The following is a 21,750-nucleotide window of genomic DNA, read 5'->3' as shown; positions in this document are numbered from 1 at the left end:
AAGTATGGATTATTAACACGGAAACTGACAAAAGAGATACATGAAAAGCAGACAAATATAAAAGCTCTACTGAGCCTAAGTCCCTAAGACGAAGACTCACATCTGGATCCCCGAGAGGACGACCATTTTACAGCAACAGACAATAACCTGCCAGTGATTAGGAGAAGGTTACCATGCTAAGAATGGTGGTTTTTAAAACATGAAGTACTTAAGAAACTCTAGAAAAACCTTCAATGAAGCGGCATTTTAAATGTTTCTGACCTTTGATGGTTTAAAAGTTGCTTAAAAAGCAACTATAGTTTATAAAGAGGTATCAAGAATGAGTTTCTAATGAAAAAATTACTTTCAACTAGCTACTAGATAATCATTCAGATATTCTCAGTATTTTTTCCTTTTCAGCACCTGACATGATGGGCTAAGCAACCTTGAGAACAAAATAACAAAATATAAGCTAGTTTTATTTACTTCTCCAAGTCCAGGTCACACACAGGATCAAGAGGACTCAGGATCAAGCATAAACAACATCCACAAGGGAGCCGGCAGAAGCCAGCAGGGTGTGCAGACCCACCGCTCACAACGTGAGCTCCAGACTTACCCCACTCAGTCTTCTGGAATGTAGCTACACATTTGCCATGGTTTCACAGCATTGATCTTTTTTTAAAAATTTTGTTTTGTTTTGTTTTTTGAGGGGGGGAGGTAATTAGTTTACTCATTTATTTATTTTTAGAGGAGGTACTGGGGATTGAACCCAGAACCTTGTGCGTGCTAAGCACGTGATTTACTACTTGAGCTATGCCTTCCCCACTCACAGCGTTGATCTTAAGATTATTTTGTGTATGTTCCATGAACTAACTCACTGTCAGTACTGCTCTTGTGATACTTCAAAAAACTGAACAAAGGTAATGTACTAAGGAAAAAGATTTTTGTCAGGTAGAGTTGAGCTTTGGAGGACCACAAACCATTTTCTAAGATTTTTTTGACACACACCTCCCCTTCGCCGCCAAATGAGCCAATTTGTGCCCAATTACAGACTATATTCCCCTCATTGGGAAAGCATTATAGGTATAGGGGAAAACAAGGATCGAATTCTTTTTGGTAAGTACATGGAGCAGAAATTAGACTAATGATTTTGAACAGGATATATTTTTGCTTTATGCAATAAGTTTATTTTATCATTTATGAAGAATTTATTTATTTGTTTCCTTGCTTAAATCCAGTAGAAAATTTTCTTGAACAAGAAATCATTCCTTGAAGATCCTGCAAAAGGGAGGAGTTATTACTAAACATCCAGTTTTAACACTCATCATCTCCAACAAAGAGAAAATTCAAGGGTAATAAGCAGAAAGGGATTCTGTTGGGTAGAAGTGAGGGGTAGGGGAGAAAAACAAGAATGAGTTAGTTAATTTACAGTCTTATTCTAATTTAAAATACAACGACCGCATAGTATTTTGATCTAGTTATTGCTCCAAGATACTCTGATATTATGACTTAAAAGTTATAAATACTGTCCTTGCTCCCACCTGCCTGTTAGTTAGGGAGCCAATCAGTTTGCTTTCACAGACCTCCCCATCTCCAACTTTGTATCAGATATCTAGTTTCTTAACTGCTACTAATTAGAAAATAATCCCACAGTAAGACAAAATTCTCACTTTACATTTAACTGCCAAGTTTTCCTTTTCCTGAGGAAAGAACATGACTGATCAACTGCCAGAGAAGAAACCAAAGGAGATTTGTAGGAGTGTATTCATAGAAGTACTCAAATACAGTAAAAGAGTAAAACTTCCCCACACAAAGAAGGCATTTTTCACTATTTCCCAAAGTTGCAGACATCTTCCTTTGCCTTTGCATCTTCATTCAAACAACTCTAGAACCAGATTATGAAAGTCTACTATAACTATGCAAGTCAGATCATGTTCCAACCAAAAATGCAACAGCACCTAGTAGAAACTCAATCAAATAGCCCAAAACACAGTTAGCTCTACCCCCAACACTAATAGAACTCCTCTGAATACATACACAATAGAAACCAAAAATGCATAGTTGGACATACCTCGCAAAATAAAAGCGGGGAAAGAGAAATACCTTCAACTCACACATCAGTGAACATTTACTTCTGTTAAGCATTTAGTAACAAAATATATCCATAGCAAGATCTGACTTCATCACTCCTACATTGCAATTTATAGAAAAACTCTGATAGCTCATATTCTGATCTAGTTTGATCACCTAAGGGCCTAAGAATCCATATTTTGTTATTATCAGAGAATTTATAAAATGTATTATGAATAAAAATGGTATTAAAATTAATAAAGTATATTATTTTTACCTCTTCTTTCTGTACTCTAGAGCAAAGCTTCTTAGGGGAAAAACAACAAAAAAAAGGAACTCCTTTTATGTGAACCCTGTCATCTTCTACATAGGTAAGAAGAAAAGAAATCATAACTGAAAAGTCTGAATTTTTTTCAAGTTTGGGGACAGGGGAACTGGAGATATATTGTCTTTCTAGTATAAAGTATACAAGCTGGCTAAACAGCTTATTTCTCCAAAAGTCATTTAAGATGAACACGCAACAATTATTAATATTATCTGGGGGACAAGAGGAAAATAAAAGCAAAGTTTTATAAACATTAATTCAAGTTAACATATTTATAATGGAATTGGAAAATCCTTAGCTCCCTGGGTAAATAAATGCAGTCATCTACTGCACCAGTGTGTATTTTCAGGCAAATACAGAAGCAAAACTCATTAGCTCTTTAAAAAATACACACATTTAATGTTGGTCTGTTTTAATTCTAAGTAAAGCAATTCCAAAAATACAAACTGAACATCAGAGCCATGTGAACCACCATGATAAAATAAAACAGACATTCACAATAATTACGTCTAAGACAGTTCAGCTTAATAAATCATCTTCCAAGTATACTAAAGAAAAAATTACTAAAAATACTGCTGGTGTTCAGTTAGAATTAAAGGACTTGGGGGAAAATGAAATAATATGATACAGGTGGAGTGATAAGGTTACACGGGATTTACATTTTCCATTACCCCTAGGTATAAACAAACATTCAAAATCAACACAAACTCTGTGTGTTATTCAAAATATTGCAGCTGCAGGAAAGGCAACTTTAAATTAATAGCTAGGGGAAAATCAAGTTTTGGTGGAGGTAAACAGAAGTGACAGTTTTTAATTTGCACTTTTGTAAAGCTCATTTATACCTGGCCAACCAGGAACCAAATGCAGGACTACGAAGTTCTCTGCTTCTTTTGGCTATAATGTGACAAGGAAAGGTCATCTTTTGAAGATGTTTAAAGAAATAAAGCAACTTCTTTATAAACAGTCAAATAATCAATCAATGGAATAAATAAGTACCCACCCACATTATACCCGCTCTGCAACCACTACACTTTACATATTTTCATTTTGGCAGCAAGTTCCCCAATTTTTAGGCTAAAATCGACCACTTTTAAGAGTAAAATGAATAGCCACCAAAATAAGAATATTCTTCTGTTTACTCTTTGGCTAAAAAAGAAAACAAACAAAACAAAAAGAAACAGAAGACAACTCTAACACTGGTGATAAAAGAAACTGTTTTTTTTTTTACATGTAAAATAAAGTTATCAATTTAAATCTTGGTACATTTTATAAAAACAAGAGGTAATGTTGTAATAAAACAGCAGTTGCCCGGGCAGACAACATACTGTTTGTTAACCCTGTGCAATAAAATACTTTGTTCACACTACACTTATTCAACATGACTAACAGTTACTACAGACATTTCAGGAATCTTCACGGGACTCCTATAGACTTACTGTTAAAACTGAGAGACATTTACAATCATAATGTGCCATGAAACTTGAAAACGTTACTTCTATTAGGAGATAATGTTCATACTATTTGAATTTGTTTTAGGTTCTGAACAGTTACAAGGACTGAAAGTGAAAAGCATTCTAAAAGCCCATGAACACTGTTGTTCACATCCTTCTCCAGAACACACTAAACTTGTCTGACACATTTCTCTTCATACATAGCAAGCAACAGCACCCAATAAAAGCCTGAGAAGAAATGCTGCTGTGTAAATACTGCAACTATTCCTGAAAAAAGAATTATGGGATATATACTCCAAAGCTGCCCATTCCCATAATTTGTATTGCATAGGTCACATAGTCAATCACACACATATATATACACGTGTGTATATATATGCACATGCAAAGAATATATTAAGACGACAATGAAGTCTAGTCACAGAGCAATTTACAGGCTCAATATATTTTTTTACACTTTGCTTGAAAGAAAATTTCAGTATTTTACAGTCTTTTAGTAGGCATTATATACACTGCACTTTATGAAATCTAAAAGTTATTGAAATAAATTCTTTCCAACATTTTGGTAACAAAACAGACAATGTTTCTCCAAATCCTTGTGCTATCTACATGATCTGTTTGCTCTGATAACCACAAATCACAAAAACTGACTCAATGGAATAATTAGAAAAATTATCTAACACCATGCATGGGTTTGAATCATTTTTAATATCCTATCCTAGAAACATTCTACAAATCTTAAGATTTAAAAAATTAAGTCTCTGTTCTGATTTTTAAAAGATATCTTTTTATGACAATATCCATAACATTGACAGGTACATGTTAAGGCTAGTATCATCTCCTTATGTGAATTTTTTGACTTTTTTTTTTTTTTTAAGAAAGATAGTAAAAGCCAGACTCCTTTAGGACTTTGAACTGTACCTACAGAAAATGAGAGTGCAGTGAACATAATGTTCAGTCCTACAGTCAGGATGCAGTTGCTCCTTCCCATTCCACAAGATACTGCACCTTTCCATCAAGTGTCACCCGACGAGCCAATACGCGGTACTTTTCACCACATGCTATTCTACCTGCAGCACCAAAATAACTGGTAATGGAGTTTTTTAGATGATTGAGTTGTAACTCCTGATCTGCTAAGTTATTCAAAATCTCTGTGTTGAGTTCGTCAAATTGGTAATCATCTTTGCCTTCGTCATCTTTTACAATTTCTGAGTTCTGAGTCTGGAGTGCTCTTCTTGGAAGACGACCCCTTCTCCTCCGTAAATGCGGTATTGCAGCAGGCCACGATCTTCCTGTACGAGTTCTTTTTCTGGAGTCAGACAATCTGAAGATCAAAAAAGGCCACAATTATCTACTAAGCTTATAAAGCATCCTTTACCCACACAACATGTACTCTGATTTATTTTCTATTACTTTAAGTAACAGAAATCAGAAAATAGAAAATCAGCCAAATCAAAATAACAAATGTTAAATAAAATGGATTATCACTCGCCTTCGTTAAATTCAATCGTCTCCTTGGGGCTGACCTTTGAAGAGCTTTTCTTCCTTAACTATGTGCTATTAAGCTTAAAAGAATCAGAGGAAATTTTTGATTCATGAGGCTAACGAGGCAAATTCTAACCAAGAGGCCCTATTCGTAAGTCACGTCTTATCAATAGTTTTATCTTTAAAAAGAAGACAGTTCATTCATTCATTCAATGCAACAAATATTTAACAAGCACCTACTACATACAAGATACCTTTCTGTGTCCTTAAACTGATGTAATGAACTGGAATAAACATAAACTAGATGTCAGGGTACCCTAGGTCTAGCTCAATGTGATACTGGCCAAATTCAAATCCTCTACATTCTCTTAAGTGAAGAGATGAAGCGAAAATGGTTGAACTAGATTATCGTTCAGTTCAAAAATTCAATGATTTTATGATCTTCTAAAACAAGGGCAAAATTTAGCATAATAGCTAAACTCAAAGACTTTATAATCAACTGCCCAAGTAGACATCCCAGCTCTGTATACTTGCTAAAAAACATGCCATCTTGGGCTTGTTACCAAAAACCCTCTCAGTTTCCTTATCTGTAAACTGGGAACAATGCAAAAGAATTCTGTTGTTTGTTGTTTTAAGAATTAAATAAGGATGTATGTAAGCTTAGCACAATGCTTGGTAAGAGGGCCAAAAAATAGCTCACATTATTATTATTATTCACAAATCACTTAAAAATAAGTTATATTTTAAGCCTTTAAATACTTATCATTTTGTATGATTTACAAGAGCAGTTTTTGAATTATGAACAAAAACAAGGGAAGTATAAGACTTGTAAGCTCACAGCTGTGATCCCAAGTAAACTAAATTTTTCACACCTGATACATCACACTTAGGAAAAAGCTGTCCTTCTGCAGAGTTAGGTTAAATGAAACATTAGAGAAGTCTGCTATTGCTAAAAATCTTGAGTTTAAAATCGTTTTACTAACAAAAGGATCTGTAGGCCTGATTCTGACTTAATAAAAAAAAAATTCAAGATGGGAGGGAAATAGCTCGGTGGTGGAGTGCATGCTTAGCATGTTTGAGGTCCTGGGTTCAATTCTCAGCACCTCCATTTAAAAAAATAAAATAAAAATAAAATTTAAAATTCAAGCTTTCCTAAAGCAAGGCACACTTACATATTAGAAGCATAACAAGGTCTCCCAGAAAAGGGCACACCTATAAACACCAGGGTATCTCTTCTCTGTGAACACTAGCAAAATTCCTGACAAAGTAGAAAATGTTTGTGCTCCGAAAAGCAAAAAATACTCAGAAGAGTATTAATAACCTAAGGAATCTACACATAGACTGTTTCTCAGAAGCTGGAAAGACAAACTTGTATCACTTCCAATTGCTAAAATTTTATTTACTCCTCACTTCACAAAGAAAAGGCGTAGAGGAAAATTATTTAAGAATAAGGACGTGAAGTATCTACCCATAATGCCTGGAGATGCTAGATGAGGTAGTTTCTTTTGCACCGGAAGCACCCGTGAAATCCACATCTGAGGTATTGGATGAATGTGCAGCCCCCTCAGTTCTCCTGAGACAAAAGAATTTAAATGGTATAACAACTATATTACATCAGAGTAGAAATACTAATGCCCACCCCCCCAAGAAAATTCCTAGAACGGCAGAAAACAACTTTCTATTTACCCTGTAGGACAAGGTAAATCCAAGGTAGGATTCTCTGAAATTGATTCCTTATCCTAGAAAAAAACAAACAAACAAACTTAAAAGAATGGTTCTAAAGTCAGCTGAAAAGATGTTAGTTTCTCAGTAATTTCAAGCCAATGTCCTCTTTGAGAACATATACCAGTACATCCTCTTACCAAAGGTGGCTCAGCAGTTTTCTGAATCATTTTTCTTGTATATGGGCCAGGTGGACGACCTACAGATTTTTTCTTTCCTTTTTTTTCTATGCCATTGCTTACTTCCCTGAAAACAGAACACCATTATGTATTTAATCTCTGCATAAAGAAAACAAAATCACAATGAACAATATACAGTTATAGCTCTATGTAAATGTTATATAGTTTGATATTAATGGTAATATAAAAACAAAGTTAAGTTGAATCTACAAGTTCAGTCAAGTTCATAGATAACACATTTTAATTTAAATGTTTAAGAGATATTCACATATGAAGGTTTAAGAAAAAAGTTCTTTAATACAGTTCTGAAAAATATGTACCACCTAAAAATTTAAAACAAAAGCAAAAGCATCAAACATACTACTATATTGGATGGAAGGTTTCAGAACTCCTAAAAGTTCAATTATTTTGTTTAGGTTGGTACTATGTAAGTTCTTGGGGGATGTTTTAAGAATTTACTACTCAAAGCGATTATGAACTTAGTAGTTAACTTTGTGCAGCCATGAAATATCTATGTTACAATACAGTAGCTATAAACAGAAGTAGCCTGTGGGTTCCTGAATGACACTAATCAGAAAGAGGATGAAGCCCAGGATGGGAGAATGTAAAGGAGGAAAGACTCCTTCATATTGGGCAGGGAAGTCATTCAAAGGGCAAAGTTAGGAAGACCTAGAAAACCATTTTTGAGATATAAAGGCAAATATCAAGGAATAGGAAGAGGAAAAAAAGGCAATAGGTCAAGGACATCTCCAATTAATAGGACAGAAAAATGGCAAATATCAATATGCAAAACATCTATTTCATCTATTCAACAAACACTTCCATATAAAGGGGATATTAACAATAGGGATACAAAGATGTTCCCGTGCTAAAGGGTTCACAGTATAGTTAGATGACAAATGTGTATATAAGCAGGGTAATAAAATGGGCTAAGGACATTATCCAGGAAAATTCAATTAAAAAACAAAGCAAAGGAACAATATTATCTCATAGGATAGAAAGAGGTGACTGGAGAAAACTAGGAAAGACTACCCCGCCACACACCCAACTAAGGCTGGGGAATAAAGGTGGAAACAAAAAAAGGGAAAGTAGGGAAGCCAGGGGTACAAAGCATAACTAGACCTATAATCAGAAGTCTCAAGGATAAAACCAATGGAGTCTACATCTTTTTTTGACAGATGGCCTACAAAATATTTACAAAGGACTCTTGGTCTAAAGAAAACTCTCTTAGATTAAAAGAACCAATTCATACACAGGACCCAGAAGGAACTGAGAATGCCTTCAAAGAAAGCTGAATCATTACATGGTGGCTTTAAATGAAAACCTGATAGCTACCACAGTTGAACTGTCCTATCAAAATCATGATAGAAATGAGAAAGAAAGTTTGTGGAAAACTTTTTCCTAATTCATAATATAAGCAATTGCTAGCACAGGATTAATGACAAAATCTGAAAGTGAAAGAAGTCTTTTCTTCAGGAAAAACAAACCCTTAAAGTAGTATCTACTTTATTACCAACTCAAATGGATATAAGGCACTGTCAACTCTCTCAGACCTTGTATTGCTCCTTTAACTTTCCTCTCAGCTATCTTTGCCTTTTAATTTCACGGAGAAAACAGAAGCTACCAAGCAGTGACTTTAGTCATCTTCCAAATGCTAACTCTACAGTAGAACTAACATTTGTACCTATCTTCTCCTTTTCCACCACATTTCAACAGAAGCATCTAAGTCCTCCTGTCAAAGGCCATTCCACACTATGGCTCTAAATCCTGTCCCTTCTGGCTTCTCAAAGACTTTACAGTACCTTCAATCACCTACCCCCTCTCCTACAGCAATCTCCTCTTCTCCACTAATCATTCCTACAAGCACATACAAACAGGTTACAATTATCTTCCATGTATTCAAAAATCATCACTTGATTACTCCCATCCCCTCTTCAGCTTCCATTCTGTTTGTCTACTTCCCTTCCCTAATACAGTAAAACTGCTTCTGAGAGTGGGCGACACATACCCTTTCTACTGTCTTCTTTTTCTTTCAGAATTCTTAATGATTATTCCTTTATTATTATCATCATCATCATTATTCTGAATCTGCCTGTGCCCCTTATTGTAGAAAACGCCCAGTTCTGACATGTAAACTGGGCAGTGCTGGATTCGATCACACTTTGATCCGCTCTAATCGGACTTCTATCTTTATCTCTCAAAAAGAATTGCTTTGGTCAAGGTCACTAATAACAGAATGCTAACATATCCAAATAAACACTTTTCTCTCATCTTAACCCACCTCTCAGCAGCATTCAATACCATTTAATACAATCATCTTTCTTGAACTACTCTCCTCCTGATTTTCATGACATCAGACTTTCCTGGATTCCTTGCACTTCACTGATCATTCTTTTTAGTCTCCTTCGTTTATTTCACTACTTCCAAATCTCTAAATGATATCAGGACATTATTCTGGGCCACATTTTCTTCACTTCTCCTCTCTTTAGGTAATGTCATCCTCATAGCTTTATAATTCAACTCCCAAATTTATGTCATGTGTCCTAACCTCTCCTGAGACTTACACACCCAACTGCCTGACATCATCATCACTGAGGTATTCCTTGGAAGAATCTCAAATTCAATGAGTATGAAACAGAAGAATGCTTTATTCACCTTGCCAAAATCTGTTCTTCCAGATCTTGGTAACAGACACCACCACCCACTAGTTGCTCAAGCCAGAAATCTGGGCACTGTTTGACTTCATTTCTTCCTTTCTTTCATAAATTTAATTAATTAGCAAAGCCTATAAATTCTGCCTCCAACAGAATCTATTTTTTCTCTATTTGACTGCCAACACCTTCACCTGCACAAGCAACCGTTGTATCTCTCACCTAGACTACTGTAAGACTCAATTTTCTCTTGCTTCTATTCTTACCTCAATTGTTTTCCAAACAGCATCCAGCAAAGTACTTTAAAGGATAATTCAATCTGCTTACATTTTTAAACAGCTCCCCATTCTCAGAAAACCCAAACTTCTTATGAGACCTACAAAGCTTTACACGATCAAGCCCCACCCAACCTTCCCAACACCTGCTACACTCTACACCCATTCCTACTTCACTAGCCCTCTGCGAGCTCCTAGAACATGCCTCACAGCCTTCAGACTTGTTACTGCTGCTACCTGAAGTATTTGTCCCTTTGTTCTTCACATTGTTAGGTCATTCTCATCATTCCAAGTTTCAGCTTAAGTACCATTTTAAATATGCCTTCCTTAAACCTCCTTAAAGTAGATCCTTTCATCTCTGTCCATCCCAGTACAGTCCAAATCTGTCTGTTATTTCCTAAATGGCATTAGTATAATCTGTAGTTATTTTACCTTTTTTTTAATCACCTTTCTTCCCCACTATAATGTACACCCCAACAGGGCAGAAAGTTTCATTTGTTACTGTGTCTTTAGCACTTAGATGGTAAGATGCCTGATACAAGTAATGAATAAATGAATGAACAAATGAATGAGAAATGAACAACAACAACAAAAACCAAATGAACAGGCTAATACTTAAGCTGTTTGCTAACAAAATGAATTGGGCCTATTCCTGAAAAGCCTTAGATCTAAAGTAAGTAAATAAACATCTAGCATTAACTCTTTGTACACCTTGTCCAAGCAAGAAACTATAAACAGGAAAACAAAGCAGGGTAACTGCCGCTTGTATTTTCAAATATACTACTGAGACTAAATAACACATTTTTAGTTACAAATAAGCTAAAGAGAAAAACTAAGCCACAGATCAATTTTTTACCTTGAATCAGATATAGGTTTGGATGCCTTTCTGCCTTTAATTTTAAATTCATGGGATGTTCCTTCAGGTTCTTTCTCTGCCTTGAAAGCCACATTTGGTGGCACAGGAGGAACACGGATTCGCAACCCAAACAAATGTTTCTTCTTCTTTATTTCTTTCCCAGACATAAACCTAAATTTTTAAAAAAATTAACTAAAAATTTAAAAACTGAACACATATACATGGCAGACCCTAAGTCATAACTTTCAGGTATAAAGCCTTTACACATTAAAGTCCACCCAATACTAGAAAAACTGCCTCTTCCCCGCTGCCTTCCTTGATTCTTATCTGCCCTAGAGCCAGACAACAGTGGGATATGATGCAAGAGTAGGCAGGAACAGAGTCAGAAGGGAGAAGACCAGATGCCCACTTTTCTTTTTTTTTTTAAATTGGTGAGCCTAAGTGTTTTATTGTGATATTCGCTTCCCTCCCTTTTTTTTGTTGTTCACGGAGGTACTGGGGATTGAACCCAGGACCTCATGCATGCTAAACATGCACTCTACCACTGGGCTATACTCCCTACCCCTAGCACCTAACCTTTTAAAGCAAGGAAAAAGGGTGGAGAGTGGTGTCTTTTTTAGTCCTAATTTGTTTTTCTATGTTTTTACTGTCATCTGATAAAAACATCTCATAAAAACTTTAGGAAAAAAGAATTCTATTTCAGAGTGGATCTGTGAGGATAGAAATCCTAGCCAGAAAGTAATAGGTGATAGCATTGGGGAAAAAGGTATAAAATTAATCCTAGAGGCCCAGAAAATAAAGGGAGTGTCTAATATATCAAATCTGGAATTATTCCAAAACACCTCCTTAGCTCTACGTAGAGCCTGCTTGGCCGTAAGAACCACTACCAAATGCCTGGACTATTTTTCCACTTTTCTACAGGTTTGAGAAAGGGGAGCCCCCATTTCTATCATAACAAGAACAGATATATTTCTGGCATACTAAGTTGGAGTAGAGAATTCATTGTTCCAAAAAGTATTTTTACCAGCATGGTAACTGCTCAGGTAATTTTATGGCTTTTTGAGGTGGTCCAAAGATCCAGCCACTTGTAACTATAACATTTTTTAATGAGGAAATGCTACCAAGTTCAAAAACAGCAACTTGTTACAAATGAAAATGTTATAATTCAGTAGTTGGTTGCAGCCAGTATATACATTTAAAAATTATTTCTATTGCATTTTGAAAATAGTTTTAAGAAATATAGATGTGCTGGCTTAAAAACAAAGGGGAAGATCTCTACAAGAATGTATCTCACACATTATCACTTAATTATCAAAAACTTGGATCACTAACACTACTTTTCTCTAACAGATGGCAATGACTAATCTTAAAATCACAGAAGATCTCAATCATTATAAAACCCATATTCTCTACAATATATTCCCCTATCTTTTGCATATTCTTACCAGCTAAGAAGATTCTATCTTACTTAAGTTATAAAAACAAATCATCTCTGAATATGCTTTTTCAACTGAACAGATCAAATTTCTGTGAGATACTGATATGACTGCCTCCCAACAACCATTCCCAGAGGACTGCTCTTCCCTTCCCCAGCTCTTGAGAACCACTGCTTTACTCTGACTGAAAGAGGACGTTGAAAAGTTTTAAATGGTATGTACTAGTTCTATACACCAATCCCACAATTCTTACAATTATTCCTCATACTTACTAAATGCTTCCCTCATAGGGATACATCAATCAACTTACATGGTCTTGTAATCATTTAATGCCTCCAGAACATGCTCGTATCTTTCAGATTTTGGTGTGTCTGCCAGCTGTGAAGTATCAAGAAACAATTTAACGCACTGTAATTTCATCACTTAGTAATACATAGGTGCTAGAGAGAGGCAATGTGATCCAGAAGTGTACTAACTAGCAGTCAGAAGCTCTAAGTTCTAATTCCAGGTCCTCACTGACTAGCTATGTGATTTAAGGCCATTTAACCTCTCACAGCTTGTTTTCTCACTTACAAAAAAAAAGGGAGTATAAATCCTACAGTAGTTACTTTACTAGTAATCGTACGGCTCCAGTGGTATGTCTGAAAGAACTATCAACTGCAAAGCACAATTAAAAAATTGGGGAAATAATACATCAGAATTACTTTAATATCAAACATAAAAGCTTCTAATAGATATTAATGGGAAAGAGTATAAAAAATAATGAGATGACTGGGACATTGTGCTGTACACCAGAAATTGACACATTGTAACTGATGGGACTTCAATTAAATAAAAAGAGAAACATACCATTGTATTTCCCAATACTTCTAATATTAACACACACCAATAATATCTATAATTTTAGAAAATAATGTGAAATTTGGGGATTTTATTTTCATAACAGTTACAGACTTTAGTTGGCTCCAAAACCCAAAATTGTTCTGTAATTTTTTTATTATCACAACACTTTAAACTCTATACATTCAATTCTAGAAAATACTCTATTTTGTTCCAAAAGGTTTCTTTCACAGTTACTTCTCCCTTTTCTTCAAAGTTTAAAGACTGGGGCCCAATAGCAAATAGGAAAAAAAAAAAAAAATCCTCAAAGCTACAAACACTAAAACAAATAAAAAACTTCTGATATACCACTGCTGACTTTCAAAATTACTGCAGTAATTTTCTTTACCATTTGAAACTCCCAAACTGCAGAACTGCATCAAGTAAAAAGAGCAAATCTGTCAAACAGAATATTGGAGAGAGAAGAGACAAAGTCACCTACTTCAACTCTATTTTACAGATTAGTTTACAGACAGGTTAAATTGCTCAAATTCATATGGCTGGTCAGTCAGAGAGCTAGAACCTGAACCCAAGTGACAGCTAAGGACACTCATTCATCACTCACTGAGAGCCCATTCCCTGCCCATCCTGGGTACTGTTTTTTTTTTTTTTTCTAAGGGGAAAAAGAAAGAATTACGAAGGTAAGGAAGGAGGGAAAAAGGAAGGAGAAAGTTTAGTGCTCATTCCTCTTTATCATACCACCTTCCTATTGTATTTCTGAAGCCTCCAATGATAATTTCTATCCTTTAATAGGAGAAATAATGGACTAGACTTTAAAGTTTGAAAGAGAACCAAGATGTCCATCTAATTCAAGTTTTCACTAATACTGCAATCCCTTTTACAGTCCTGATTGTCCCAAAACCTTGGTTTCAATACTACCACTGAGGAAAGCTAACGAGGCAACCAATGAAGCTCATCCCATGGGTGGACAAAATCCTTCCTAACCAGAACTCTTTCATTCTCTTTCACAAGACAGTTCTTCAAATATCTGACAGCAGCTACCACGTCCAAAATTAGGTTAAAGTATTCAGCAGCCCCACTACATTATTTCATATTAAACTTGGCTAAATTATTCCATCCTCTTTCTTGTCCCCCACTCCCATCTCAACTCTAAAATTTTATCAGATGAACTGCTATTAAGCCAAGTATCCTCTCTTAACGCTGCTTGTTCCATACTGTTCTCTGTATATTTAAGCCTAAAAGCAAAATTTTATAACTGTTGTTAGTTTGATTTCATTTTCAGCTCAGTGTTTAAGGCGATCTTTTCTCTTAACTCTGTCATCCTTCTTGAATTGAGGATAGAAACAAAGACAAACCCTTTGGTTCTCCACCAGAACGTCCCTCAAGAATATTTCCAAGCCCTTGACTTGCTTTTGTTACTATTATGCAGCTAGTTACAAATCCATTTAATTTTCATTTTAACGAGTTCACACTTCAATATCTTACATGAAACTGAGTTATACTATGTCTACACCATGCACATTAGTTACTATTTGACATACCAGTATCGCTAACCATATCAAAAAGAAACTAGCATACTTAACAAACGTGACTTATTCTAATAAATTAGGAGACGTTTTTCTTACTGCTTTTTAAACCTTCACAAGCGATATATATGAAAAATCCGCTCTACAATTTTACTGACATTCCACAACAAAAGTTTCTAATTTCTCAAATCCACTCCTTTTTACTTTTTGAAAATCACAGCAAACTCTCTTCTTTCTTTTGGTTCTTACTCTCTGTGGTTTCTCCGAAGTTTTATCTGAAAGCGCCTTCAGCACTCCGGGGCTATCTTGCATAGAGGGTGTTTCAACATGCATAATGCAGTCTACGGCTCCCTTTCTGTATTTTGAAAACTGAGAGTACAAATATTATAACATAAATCTAATCATCTGTATTAGAAGAGTATGATATTCTAGTCATTCCACTCGACCATGAGGTTTACAACATGCATCTTCAACAGAATAATCATTTTTGTTCCTCCCTCTACACACACTAATCTCACACTATGTTTTTACTTTTAAGGGTGTGTATTTCTGTATAGATATAAATGCTGTTACGTACAGTTAAAACTATTCCCTTCAATAAAATATATCCTTCAATTACCAATATTGAATTCCACATCACCTAGGCTTAAGTATGCCAATTTAATCTGTCTGCCAACCTATACACTGTATGCTAATATACTCAAGGTCCAAGTATTTAACTAGATTTCTTATAATTTTCACTTAAAAGTATACCACCTGTACTATACTACATTTTTCTCTAGCCAGAACATAGTTTCTGCCACAGTGTTTCATTTGAATTTTATCTGTACTTTTCTCCCTACATCCTTCAAGTGAGGTAGCACTCAGTATACTCTGCTCTAACAACCTTTGGGTGTTTAAAATTTAAGACCACAATTAATAGACGAGTGGGTTGTCCTCACAGAAATAAAATTTCAAATCACATTAGGAATCAAAGACAAATGTAAACAGGCAGATTCTCCTTCTCCAAAATAAAATCTGGTACAATCCCATTCTAAACACCTTATTCTATATAAAAACCCTAAGCAATTTTTGAGGTGTCAAATGTATATTACATATTCTTACTAACTCAAAGAAAATATTTCAAAACGTAACAGTTTCTCAAATAGCTATAGTCAGTCTATATGATAATCATTAAGATACCAAGCTCCAAAAATGTTTAAAAAAAAATCACATAGAAAATGATACAAAATTATCATTATGTTCTAAAAGTTTCAGCTTCTCTTCACAGCAATGGTGAAATTAATCAACTAAGAACAAGATATATAATATATAAATGCTAAATTTGCCTCCTGGTATAAAAGGATATACAGTTGACCCCTGAACAACATGGGTATGACCTGTGTGGGCCCACTTACACACGGATTCTTTTCACTGAATACATACTACAGTACTATGCTGTGGTTGGTTAAATCTGTGTATGCAGAGCTGCAGACAGGGCCAGCCGACTGTAAAGTTACATGCGATTTCTGACTGCGAAGAGTGTCGGTGCCTCTAACTTTGCATTCTTCAAGAGTTAACTGTACTCTCTAAAATGTTTAGTATTTTTGAAATTTCTTTTTGTTATTAAAAGAGGTCACAATATTTCCTTTATAACAATTTTTAAAAAGCACAATATACTAAACAGATACAATTGATTCATTTTAAGACTGCTCCAAGTAACCAGAAATCTAAGTAAGTATTTATCAGGCTTCCAAAACAACACAGTAATACCATTAGTTTAGTCAATGTCATCATATGTAAAATTAAGTTATAACTTAGCTCAGAAATGCTTAAGTATAAATGACTGCCTCTCTGAGGCTAGGCGTCCATCATATATTTCTAAATAAAATTCCATAAAAATCTCAATCAACTTGTCAAATCACAAGATTTCTTTCGTTTTACCTAGATGGCGGGTAGAGGAAGAAACTCCACATTTAAGAGAGTAAATTGCAACTATTTTTCTGTTTTGTTTCATTTTTAAGGAGAAACCTCTAGAGCAAACGTCTTTTGTCATGTAATCTATATTATGTATAATAAGAACTAATGTTCAAATCTATGGTTTCCAATCAGAGAAAATCAATCAGATACGAAGGGCCAACAGTATTATGTCACTTTTTTACAAAGTGAAGTATAGTCAGTTACAATGTGTCAGTTTCTGGTGGACAACATAATGTGCCAGTCATGCATATTTGTATCATGTATTTGTTTTCATATTTTTTCATTAAAGGTTATTACAAGATATTGGATATAGTTCCCATGCTATACAGAATTTTTTAAATCTATTTTTATATATATAGTGACTAACATTTGCAAATCTCAAACTCCCAAATTTATCCCTTCACATCCCCTTTCCCCATAACCATAAGCTTGTTTACTATGTCTGCAAGTCTGTTTCTGTTTTGTAGATGAGTTCATTAGTATCTTCCTTATTCTTTTTTAAAATTCCATATATGAGTGATATCATACCGTATTTTCTTTCTCTTTCTGACTTACTTCACTTAGAATGACAATCTCCAGGGTCCATCCATGTTGCTGCAAATGGCATTATTTTATTCTTTTTTTATGGCTGAGTAGTATTACATTGTGTAAGTATATCACAACTTCATTGTCCAGCTGTCTTTCGATGGACATCTAGGTTGCTTCCATTTCTTGGCTATTGCATGTAGCGCTGATGTGAACACTGAGGTGCATGTATCTTTTCGAATTAAGAGTTCCCTCCAGATATATGACCAGAAGTGGGATTGCTGGATCATATGGTAAGTCTATTTTTCATTTTTTGAGGAACTGCCATACTGTTTTCCATAATGGCTGCACCAAATTATGTTCCCACCAACAGTGCAGGAGGGTTCCCTTTTCTCTACACCCTCTCCAGCATTTATCGTTTGCAGACTTTTTAATGACGGCCATTCTGACTGGTGGGAGGTGATACTTCATTGTAGTTTTGATTTCCATTTCTCAGATAATTAGTGATACTGAGCATTTTTTTCATGTGCCTATTGGCCATTTGTATGTCTTCATCGGAAAATTGCTTGTTTAAGTCTTCTGCCTATTTTTCGATTGGGTTGTTTGGTTTTTTTGTTGTTGTTATTAAGTTGGATAAGCTGTTTATGTATTTTGGAAATTAAGCCTTTGTCAGTTGCATCATTTGCAAATATTTTCTCCCATTACATACATTGTCAATTTGTTTTGTTTATGCTTATGCTTTCCTTTGCTCTGCAAAAGCTTGAGTTTAATTAGGCCCCATTTGCTTATTTTTGCTTTTATTTGTATTGCCTGGGTAGACTGCCCTAGGAGAACATTGCTAAGATTTATGTCAGAGAATGTTTTGCCTATGTTTTTTTCTAGGTTTATATGGTCTTGTCTTATTTTAAGCCTTTAAACTATTTTGAGTTTATTTTTGTGTATGGTGTGAGGGAGTGTTCTAACTTCACTGATTTACATGCAACTGTCCAGTTTTCCCAACATCACTTGCTGAAGAGACTGTCTTTTCTCCATTGTATTGTCATGCCTCCTTTGTGAAAGATCAAATTAGTGTCGGTCTGTGAGTTTATTTCTGGGCTCTCTATTCTGTTCTGTTGATCCATGTCTGTTTTGTGCTGATACCATGCTGTTTTGATTACTGCAGCTCTGTAGTAATGTCTGAAGTCTGGGAGGGTTATACCTCCAAGCTTTGCTCTTTTTATTTGGTACTGCTTTGGCAATTCTGGGTCTTTTGTGATTCCATACAAATTTAAGGATTATTTGTTCTAGTTCTGTGAAAAAATGTCATTAGTAATTTGATAGGAATCACATTAAATCTGCAGATTGCCTTGAGCAGTATGACCATTTTAACAATATTGATTCTTTGATTCCAAAAGCATGGGATATCTTTCCATTTCTTTGAGTCATCTTTAATTCCTTAGTCAATGTTTTGTAGTTCTCCACGTATAAGCCATTCACCTCCTTGGTCAGATTTATTTCTAAATATCTTGTTTTGGATGTGATTTTAAAAGGGATTGTTTCTTTACTCTCTTTCTCTGGTATTTCATTGCTAGTGTAAAGAAATACAATTGATTTCTGTATGTTAATCTTGTATCCTGCTACCTTGCTAAATACTTTTATCAGCTCTAGTCGTCTTCGTGTGGAGCTTTTAGGGTTTTTTATACACAGTATCATGTGATCTGCATATAGTGACAATTTTGCCTCTTCTCTTCCAATTTGGATCCTTTTTATTTTTTTCTTGCATGATTGTTGTGGCTAGGAATTCCAAAACTATGTTGAATATAAGTGGTGAGAGTGGGCATCCTTGTCTTTTCCCGATTTTAGTGGGAAGGCTTTCAGTTTTTCACCACTGAGTATTATGCTGGCTGTAGGTTTGTTATAAATAGCTTTTAATATGTTGAGATATGTTTCCTCTATACCCACTTTGGTAAGGGCTTTTTTATTTTTTATCATAAATGGGTGCTGAAATTCATCAAATGCTTTTTATGCATCTATTGAGATGATCATGTGATTTTGTCCCTTCTCTTGTTGATGTGCTGTGTACCACATTGATTGACTTGCATATGCTGAACCATCCTCGTGTCCCTGGGATGAATCCAACTTGATCATGGTGTATAATCTTTTTTATGTGTTGTTGGATTCTGTTTACTAATACTTTGTTGAGGAGTTTTGCATCTATGTTCATCAAAGATATTGGCCTGTCATTTTCTTTTCTGTTAGTGTCTTTGTCTGGTTTTGGTATCAGGGTGACAGTGGCTTCACAGAATGAATTTGGGAGTATTCTTTCCTTCTCAATCTTTTGGAAGAATTTCAGAAGGATCAGTATGAGTCCTCCTTTTTATATTTGGTAGAATTCCCCAGTAAAGCCATCTGGTCCTGGACCTTTGTTTGTAGGGAGGTTTTTTAGTGCTGATTCTACTTCTAGTGATCAGTCTGTTCAAGTGGTCTATTTCTTCCTGGTTCAGTCTTCATGGACTGTATGTTTCCGGAAACTTGTCCATTTCTACTAGGTTGTCCAATTTGTTTCTATATAGCTGTTCATAGTATTCTCTTATGGTTTTTTGTATTTCTGTAGTATTGACTGTAATTTCTCCATTTTCCTTTCTCATTTTGTTTATGTGTGTCCTCTCCCGTTTCTTCTTGGTGAGCCTGGACAGAGGTTTGCCAATTTTGTTTACTCTTTCAGAAAACGAGCTCTTGGTTTGATTGAAATTTTTCAATCATTTTTGAAATCTCTATTTTATTTTATTCCTCCCTGATGTTTATATTCTTTCCTTCTGCTGACTTGAGGTTTTGTTTGCTCTTCGTTTTCTATTTTTTTTAGGTGATAGGTTAGGTTGTTTATTTGAGATTGTTCTTATTTTTTGAGGAAGGCCTGTATTGCTATGAACTTCCCCCTTAGGAGTGCTTTTGCTGCATCCCATAGATTTTTGTGTGGTTCTATGTACTACATCATTTTATATAAGGGACTTGAGTATCCTCAGATTTTGGCATCCAAAGGGGGTCCTGGAACCAATCCCTCATGGATACAGAGGAAAAACTATAATTAATGTTATTTTATAAAAAGATTTTGAATACAAATATAAATAAGAAAGAAATTTTTGTTAACTTAATTTTGGGTTAGTGACAAAATTCAGCCTGCAATTCAATTTCAATTAACTGAAGATTTACTACTTTAATAATTTGGAGTAATACAATATTTGTATTATCTTTGTTTCTATTATCACAAACATTTAAAAGTAAACTAAATGAAAATCACTGAATAAATATTACTGACATAAATTCTATGGTCTCTTTATTATTAAAATGTCACTCTAAAAACCAATTATAATTACAATATTAAGATGTAAAATATTACTACAGAGAATTAAAACCTAGAATTATATCTGTAATTAACTGGTCTGAGGATGGGGTGGCTAACCTAAGAAGTCTGAATATTTTCTTTTTTTAATGCAGAGAAAGAGCAATGAGAAGTGATTAGAAAGTTACTTGCTCTGATAATAAATCTGATGGTTCAAAAAAATGGAAACACTCCTCCAAAAAGCAAAACTTTTCTTTTGTAAAGTTTTATTAGATTGTAATCATTCTTCTCTTATTTTTAAATACAAAGAGATACATTTTCTCATTTTTGCAAAGAAATTGAAATTTCTTATTTGTAAGACATTATTTCACAGGCTACAGAAAATAAAACCATGTCTCTACTGCTGAAATAAACTTTTTCTGATATATATCAAAAGTTCAGCTGGAACTCAGATAACTGAAATTCATAAATTGAACTCATTTTTCAAAAACAGACTATAATTTTTATTATTTTCTATTTTCAGCCTCTTTAATAAAATCTAAATATTATGTTTGTAATTAAGAAATCATAGCATTTTAAATAAATAAAACAATTTGAGTTTTTACACACATGCCGACTGTCTACATGAAGTAACTAATGCAGAATTCAATCATGTAAAACATAAAGCATATTAACAGCAATACAGATGTGATATCTGAAGTGCTAAAAGAACCACAGCTAGAAAGAATTTCAAATGAACATATTAGAACATTAAATATTAAGGTGACTATAAAGAACACTATAGTTATTAGTGCCTTACACATTTTTCTATTACTAATCGGTTCATTAAAATGTACCGAATTTATAAGTTGCTCACTTTTTCCCAAATAGCATCTGAAAAAAACAGCTTTTAACAGAAAATAAGAGTATTATGTTCCAATTTCTAACACTCAAAACATCTTACCTCAATTTATTTTAATATCTTTGATTTTAAAATCTAAGTATTCCACAGGTGTTTATTTTATGCAACTGATCTACACTAACCAACTTTTAAGTAAATGTGCATTATGCACTTGGTGATGCCCCATAAACCCCCCAAAACAACAATAACAAAACCTTTCATGTCCTGTTTGACATGAACCTTATAAACTGACTCATGTGTAAAAGCTACAA

General features: G+C 34.6%; 1 protein-coding gene across 2 annotated transcripts in view; it reads right to left on the bottom strand.

Moving 5' to 3' along the window:
• Window positions 1-725: 725 nt before the first annotated feature.
• MTF2 (metal response element binding transcription factor 2) overlaps window positions 726-21,750 on the bottom strand; it is a 59,634-nt gene continuing 38,609 nt past the window's right edge. For both annotated transcript variants that reach the window (XM_006190904.2, XM_006190908.2), the window contains 6 exons: window positions 12,740-12,807; window positions 10,994-11,164; window positions 7,173-7,278; window positions 6,997-7,049; window positions 6,779-6,883; window positions 726-5,149 (listed from right to left, as the gene is read on the bottom strand). In XM_006190904.2, coding sequence (XP_006190966.1) covers window positions 4,792-5,149; window positions 6,779-6,883; window positions 6,997-7,049; window positions 7,173-7,278; window positions 10,994-11,164; window positions 12,740-12,807 — 861 coding nt within the window. In that variant the 3' untranslated portion in view covers window positions 726-4,791. The remainder of the gene's footprint in view (window positions 5,150-6,778; window positions 6,884-6,996; window positions 7,050-7,172; window positions 7,279-10,993; window positions 11,165-12,739; window positions 12,808-21,750) is intronic.

This window comes from Camelus ferus, chromosome 9, assembly GCF_009834535.1.
Source record: "Camelus ferus isolate YT-003-E chromosome 9, BCGSAC_Cfer_1.0, whole genome shotgun sequence".
Lineage (NCBI taxonomy): Eukaryota > Metazoa > Chordata > Mammalia > Artiodactyla > Camelidae > Camelus > Camelus ferus.
Note: the sequence above shows the minus strand (reverse complement) of the source record. Positions and strands in the feature narration are given on the sequence as shown.